Source organism: Dipodomys ordii, unplaced genomic scaffold (assembly GCF_000151885.1).
Source record: "Dipodomys ordii isolate 6190 unplaced genomic scaffold, Dord_2.0 Scaffold53, whole genome shotgun sequence".
Classification (NCBI taxonomy): domain Eukaryota; kingdom Metazoa; phylum Chordata; class Mammalia; order Rodentia; family Heteromyidae; genus Dipodomys; species Dipodomys ordii.
The window spans coordinates 1,899,815-1,907,105 of record NW_012267269.1 but is presented as its reverse complement, the minus strand read 5'-3'; the positions used below and the strand labels follow the sequence as shown (position 1 = coordinate 1,907,105).

Sequence of the window (7,291 nt, the reverse complement as noted above, 5' to 3'; positions counted from 1 at the left end):
TTTTTTTTTTTTTTTATGTATTGGAAATAGCAAACCTATATCTCTAAGCCCCCAAGAAATGAAGAATCTACTACTATATGCTTATATGCTACTACTATATGCTTATATTGTGTTATTCTCTTAACAGTGCTGTTAGAGACAACTGTCCTTTTCCTAAGTAAAACTATCAATGTCTGAAAAGGATTTTGAAGCTAGAGAGAGATGTTTAAGGGAATACTATTGCTTTTCTATACAGTGGTCTTTTGCACATGTACTCATCAGTATACAAAGAACTAATTTCTAACTATGGAGGTATTGATAAATTCCCTACTTTATTATCTGCTTTTGCTTCTCACATTGATACGTGTAAAAGCCATGGTATATTTACTAAAGTTGCATTTCAATAAAGTCTTATTTCAGGGATTTTATAGTTCCAGAATGTATAAAGTTAGGCAATTGTTTTGACATGAATTTAATGGGGATACCAGCTGCCATAAATGATCAGTAACATATTGGGCAACATATTGTTCCTTTTTTTTCAGTTTTGTTAGTAAATAGGTCTTTGACAGTGTTAGCCCCAAGAACTAGCAGAACAAGATTCTCAATCATAAAAGTCTAGTATAGTAATGTTTTATCTGATACCTAAGTGGATTAGCTAATCTGTTGTAAGAAGTGAAAACCAATCAAAAACAAACCAACCGTTCTAAATTATTGCAAGAGCTATAAGAAATACAATATTAATAAAGGAATCAAAATAATTTTTTACCTGTGGACTTCTAGGACTTGGGTAAATCACTCATCTTAAAGCTGTGATTTTTTTTCTAACAGAATTTTCAGTTTGATCAATGTTAGCACCATTGGATACAAGAATGTAAAAATTTAGGCACAAAATAAGGCAGCCATTGAGGGGTGTCTAGTCCTTTGTGCTAATCCACTAAATGTGAATGTGAGCACCCTTAGACATGCCAGAAACAGGATGTTGATATATGAGTCCATGAAAATACCTTTACTGTCAAATCTTTTAAACAGGCTTTGTAATGGTAAGATGTTCTTAGCCATTCAGAGAAATATGGAATTCAGCTGGATGTAAATATAACCTAGAAGAGAAAAAGTGAAAATTGAACATTTAAAATATTTTAAGAGGTCTGGGAAGGTGGCTCAGTGGTAGAGTGCTTGCCTTGCATGCATGAGGCCCTGGGTTTGATTCCTTAGTACCACATAAGCAGAAAAGCCGTAAGTGGCATTGTGGCTCAAATGGTAGAGTGCTAGCCTTGAGCTGGAGAGCTGAGGAACAATGAATGTCCAGGCTCAGAGTTCAAGCCTCACGACCGATCCCCCACCCCACCCCCCGAGCAAAAAAAAATTTTGTTTTTTTAAAGAATGTACTAAATTTTATAACCAAAAGGATTTCCACAAGATTTTGATCAGGGGATTTATTTATGTTCCCTTTTGAATGGAAAAAGGAGTAACTATTATAAAAGGGACCCAAAAGAACATACTTAGTATTATTGTCCAAGAATGAGTGAGCCAGAAGTAGCAATCCACAAAACTTGCCCCTGCATACCTCCATAGTAGTATAAAATCAGTTGTTTTTTTTTTTATATTAAACTTGGAACATGGGGCTGGGAAGGTGGCTCAGTGGTAGCTTGCATGCAAGAGGCCCTGGGTTCGATTCCTCAGCACCACATAAGCAAAAAGAAAAAAGCTGGAAGTGGCACTGTGGCTCAAGTGGTAGAGCGCTAGTCTTGAGCTGAAGAGCTGAGAGACAGTGCCCAGGCCCAGAGTTCAGGCCCCACAACCGCATCCCCACCCCCCCAAAAAAAAGCTGGAAGTGGAGCTGGAGTACAAAAAAGCCCAGAGCCGGGAGCTGGTGGCTCACGCCTGTAATCCTAGCTACTCAGGAGGCTGAGATCTGAGGATCGCGGTTCAAAGCCAGCCCGGGCAAAAGAGACCGTGAGACTCCTATCTCCAATAAACCACCAGAAAACCAGAAGTGGTGCTCTAGCTCAAGTGGTAGAGCGCTCGCCTTGAGCTGAAGAGCTGAGGGACAACGCCCAGGCCCAGAGTTCAAGCCCCACAACCGACAAAAAAAGCCCAGGGACAGAACCCAGACCCTGCATTCAAGCCCTAAGACTAGCATCCAAAGAAAAAGAGCATTGTATATTTTATTTCTATATTATAAAAACCTATCACAACCTATTACAAAATTATAATCATTCCTAATTTGTGTTTATGAAATAATTTGCTCATTTTTAACTTCTCCCTGATTTTCCCTACAGATATTTGAAGGATCTTTACCTTGGAAGCTTCATGGTAGAAGGTGTAGCTCTCAAATTCTTCAAAGAAGCTGGGTGCCAGTGGCTCACGCCTGTAATCCTAGCTACCTGAGGCTGAGATCTGAGGATCACGGTTTGAGGCCAGCCGGGGCAGGAAACTCAGTGAGACTCTTATCTCCAATAAACTAAAAAAAGCCAGAAGAGGCACTATGACTCAGATGGTAGAGTGCTCTGGACAGTGCCCAGGTCCAGAGTTCAAGCCCCAGGACCCGCCCAAAAAAAAAATCATTCAAAGAATTTTCAAAATACTTCTGATACCTGATTTATCATTAATTATATTCTGTCCTTAGCAAAAACAAAAGAACAACAAAAACCACTAAGGATACAGAATAGGCAAGCAATGGATTCAGAGAAATGAATGAGAATTGTGTATCTGCCCATATACATAATTAGAATATATAAAGCTCTTCTATAAATCCATTAGATAAAAACAACCCAAGTGAAAATCACAAAATAAATATATTTGGAATAAATAGTAAAAGATATTTCAAACATTTGGTTTTTGTTTTTGCATTAATTAAAGGTTCCAGGATCAACATATGGATAAGCAAGGAATTCCCCCAGTTTGTTGCCAGCTGAATCATAGTGGAGCATTCGGAAGCAAACATCACAAAAGAAACATGGGTCCTCTGGTGCAAAACTGTCATTGTTCGTCACCCACCTGTAATTTTTTTAAAAAAAGAGGTGTGCATCATTTTTTAATGCTACAGCATGATGTAATATGTAAATAAGACATTTCCACTATTACCAGCTTACGCAAGTACTAAGTCAAGGAGGCACCTAACAATGAGATACTGTTTCCCTAAGATTTCCTTTAAGGATAAGTAGAGGAAACTACAGATGTAGAGGAAAAGATCATACGTGTGCTGCAGCATAGCTGTCCTGCTGACATGGTCACTTTCTTTCAATAGGCCACTTGAAAACCATGTTTCCTAGATGTTTAACCTAATATACTTTTTCTTAATTTAACTTTATTATATGCCCTTGTTTTGTTTGGGGGGGACAAGGTCTTGCTAAGTAGCCAAAGTTAGCCTTGAAATCAAGATCATCTTGCTGACATTTCCCAAGTGCTGAGAATGTATGTCACCATGCCCAGCTAGTATTTTTCTGTTTTTAATTGATGCATGTTTGTAACTGATAAAGCATTCTTACCATTTCTGAGCTCTGAGAGCCTTCTAGTTCTCCTAGTTAATTTGAAATGTATCAAATTATTGTAGACACTCCTTATTGTGGAGTAAAAAAAAATTCACAAATCTGCATGGCACTCTTGTTCAGGGGCTATGGTAACCTGCATCGTTCCAAGTTTATATACATGCTACCAAGGCAAGCACTAATTTCTTTTGTTGTTGTTGGCTATGGGGCTTGAACTCTGGGCTTGGGCGCTGTCCCTGTGCTCTTCAGCTCAAAGCGAGCACTCTACCCCTGGAGCCACAGCACCACTTCGGGTTTTCTGGAGGTTTTATTGGAGGTAAGAGTCTCATGGACTTTCCTGTCTGGGCTGGCTTTGAACCTCGATCCTCAGATCTCAGCCTCCTGAGTAGCAAGGATTACAGGCGTGAGCCACTGGCACACAGCTAAGCACTAAATTATTTTAAAACTGGTGAAATATAGTAATGGCTAATTTGGAAACAATTTAGTATTCTAGAATGTTTGCCTTTTAATATCCTTTCATTTAATTTCAACTACTTTATGTTTTTCTTTGGGGGGGGAGCAATAACTGAGATTTGAACTCAAGCATGTGCTCTACTGCTTTGTTCACCAGCCCCTTTTTATGTTAGTTATTTTGTACAGAGGGTCTCACTTTGTGCTTAGGCAAGCCTGAACTGCAGTCATCCTACTTATTTTCCCTTATCATTGGGATAACAGGTGCATGCCATCTCTGTCAGTCATTGATTGAGCTAGAATCTCAAACTTTTAATTCCTTGGCTGGCCATGAACTGTGATCTTCCCAGATCTCTGCCTGTCAATTAGTTAGGATGGTGATTGCTGTTTCTTATGGCTCTTCTTAACCCAAGGCCAGATGAAGACACTAACTTATTTTCTATTGCTGTAAATAATTTTAAAACTTTCACCCATTTGCAGTAATAATGTAAACATACAGACTCATATAAACACTACACTTTGGGCAGTATTGAGACTAGAACCCAGAGATTGTGCATGTTAGGCAACTATTCTATCACAGAAATACACATCCATCCCCCATCCACCGCCCCCAACCCCCACCTTAAAAAAATTCTGAGGCAGAGTCTTATGTTACCTAAGACTAGCCTTGAACTCATACTTTGCTTGCCTCAGGCTCAAATTACCTAGGAGTTAGAACTGTGTGTCACTACACCATACCATAAAACTTTTGTAATTATTTTGACCTCATTGTATGGAATGTGCTCCATTTTTTCACTAAGGAAAAGCTGTATGGTGGGTGGAGCTGGTTTTGTAAACTCTGGGCAAGAGGCCACCTAGATATTTCAACCCTGAAGTTATATATATAACCTAAGATATGGCTCTATCCATCTATCAATCATCTATCTCCTCACTTAAAGATGCTCCTGGGAGCCAGGCACCAGTGCTTCATACAATCCTAGCTACTTAAGAGACTGAGCCAACCCTGGCAGGAAAGTCTATGATCTCCAATTAACCACCAAAAGCTCGAAGTGGAGCTGTGGCTCAAATAGAGTGCCAGCCTTATGCAAAACAGCTCAGGGACAGTGCCTAGGGACTGAGTTTGTTCCAGCCCCAGGACTAGAAGCTCAATTCAGTGGTAGGATACAGGTGGATTAGCATGTGGGAGACCCTGGGTTCAATCCTTAGTTTAAACAAAATGCTCTATTTTAACCTACTAAACTGACTAGTGCTTTCCCTGTTAGATAAGGGTCCTTACAATCTCAAGACAAGATTGCTTAAATACAAAATGGAAAACAAGTGCTCAAAGTACTTAATTTTTAGAGACAAAAAAAATAGGTACCACTCACCTAGCTGTGTACATTTTACACACAAAACATTTTCTGGTCCATAGCCAGTGCTTTTTAGTAAGAAGTGGATAAAGTTTTCTATCCAAGCAGTCGTCATGATGCACAAGCCTATCATTTGTGAGAAAATGGAAAGTATTTTGGTAAAAACTTATGATATATAAAACATTATGTGTACTTCAATTATTAGGAACATAAGATTCTATTTTCAAATTTTAGTTACAAAAGATTTAGCTAAACTGACTTGTTATACCAAGTTTGACTCACCTGTTACATGAAATCCTTTCTTCCAGCAATATTTTAGATTATACAAGGTGTTTTTTTGTTTTTGTTTTTTGCCAGTCCTGGGGCTTGAACTCAGGGCCTGGGCACTGTCCCTGAGTTTCTTTTGCTCAAGCCTAGCATTCTAACACTTGAGCCACAGAGTCACATCCAGCTTTTTCTGTGTATGTGGTGCTGAGGAATCGAACCCAGGACTTTATGCATGCTAGGTAAGCACTCTATCACTAAGCCACATTTCTTTTTTTTTATTGTAAAGATACTATACAGATGGTTACAGTTACATAAGTGAGGTAATGAGTACACTTCCTCTTGAACATTGTTACCCCCTCCATTGTTTTTCCCCTACCATCCCCTTCCCTCCCTACCTTCCCCAAGGTTCTTTTTCTTTTTTTTTTTTGATTGTGATTAAGTGATTACATAATTTCCGGAATTTCACAGTATTGTGGAATAATGATGCTCATTTAAAGTCACAAGTTCATTCTAACTTTCCTGGAGCAAATTGTCTATCACAGTCTATAACATATGTATGGTGTATAACATGTGATCACCAGCATGGGGATATTTAGTAGTGGTTCGACCAGATGAGTGGGAGTTCTTTGTTTCTTAAGTCCTGTTAGTTTTGTCGTATCACCTAACATTTTGGATTTAGCATCCACTTATCAGGGTGACCATGTACTGTTTGTCTCTTCGCTCTTGGCTTACCTCGCTCAACATGATTCCTTCTAGCTCCATCCATTACCCTGCAAATGCCATTATTTTGTCATTTCTAATGGCTGCATAATATTCCATTGTGTATAGATACCACAATTTTTGGATCCATTCATCTGTGGTGGGGCATCTGGGTTGTTTCCATATCCTAGCTATTGTGAACAGTACTAAGCCACATTTCTAACCGCAAGGTATTCTTTCATGTGAGTTTGTAGATCTCTCATGCTAAAATATTATTACCCTCTAAAAAGGAGCTACTGTATATAGCATTTTTTTTCTTTTCTTTTTTTTTTTTTTGTGGGTTGTGAGGCTTGAACTCTGGGCTTGGGCGCTGTCCCTGTGCTCTTCAGCTCAAGGTGAGCGCTCTATCACTTGAGCCACAGCGCCACTTCTGGTTTTCTAGTGGTTTATTGGAGAAAAGAGTCTCATGGATGCTCCTGCCCCAGCTGGCTTTGAACTGAGATCCTCAGATCTCAGCCTCCTGAATAGCTAGGATTACAGGCATGAGCCAGCGGCGCCCCGCATACAGCATTTCTTAAATGTATGACATCAGAGAATCCTTGTTTTAACACTCAGAACCTTTACTTAAGGAACTTAGTTGGAGCCAGAATACTCAATGATGTTTTTCCTAGCTTGAATGGTTATCAATTTGGCTCTTTTTTTTATTTTTTTCCACTATTACTATTATTAAAATAGTCTAAGTCATTAAAAATCCAAGTCAGGCTGGGAAGGTGGCTCAATGGTTGAGTGCATGCATGAGGCCCTGGGTTCGATTCCTCAGCACCACATAAGCAGAAAAAGCTTGAAGTTGGGGGGAGGATGGGATGGGAAAGGGAAACAAAGGAGGAGGCTACAATGCTTGATAAGAAATGTACTCATGGGCTAGGAAGGTGGCTCAGTGGTAGAGTGCTTACCTTACATGCCTGAGGCCCTGGGTTTGATTCCTCAGCACCACATAAGCAAAAAGAAAAAATCCGGAAGTGGCGCTGTGGCTCAAGTGGTAGAGTGCTAGCCTTGAGC

General features: G+C 39.6%; 2 protein-coding genes across 2 annotated transcripts in view; one reads left to right on the top strand and one right to left on the bottom strand.

The window, feature by feature from the left end:
- The window catches only part of Psip1 (PC4 and SFRS1 interacting protein 1), a 50,660-nt gene extending 48,301 nt beyond the window's left edge, over positions 1 to 2,359 (top strand). The window contains exon 16 of the mRNA XM_013020815.1: positions 2,259 to 2,359. The gene's annotated coding sequence lies outside the window, so the exon portion shown is untranslated. The remainder of the gene's footprint in view (positions 1 to 2,258) is intronic.
- Positions 2,360 to 2,491: 132 nt separating this feature from the next.
- The window catches only part of Snapc3 (small nuclear RNA activating complex, polypeptide 3, 50kDa), a 44,707-nt gene continuing 39,907 nt past the window's right edge, over positions 2,492 to 7,291 (bottom strand). The window contains exons 8-9 of the mRNA XM_013020758.1: positions 5,285 to 5,392; positions 2,492 to 2,976 (exon numbers count right to left, since the gene is read on the bottom strand). Coding sequence (XP_012876212.1) covers positions 2,829 to 2,976; positions 5,285 to 5,392 — 256 coding nt within the window. The 3' untranslated portion in view covers positions 2,492 to 2,828. The remainder of the gene's footprint in view (positions 2,977 to 5,284; positions 5,393 to 7,291) is intronic.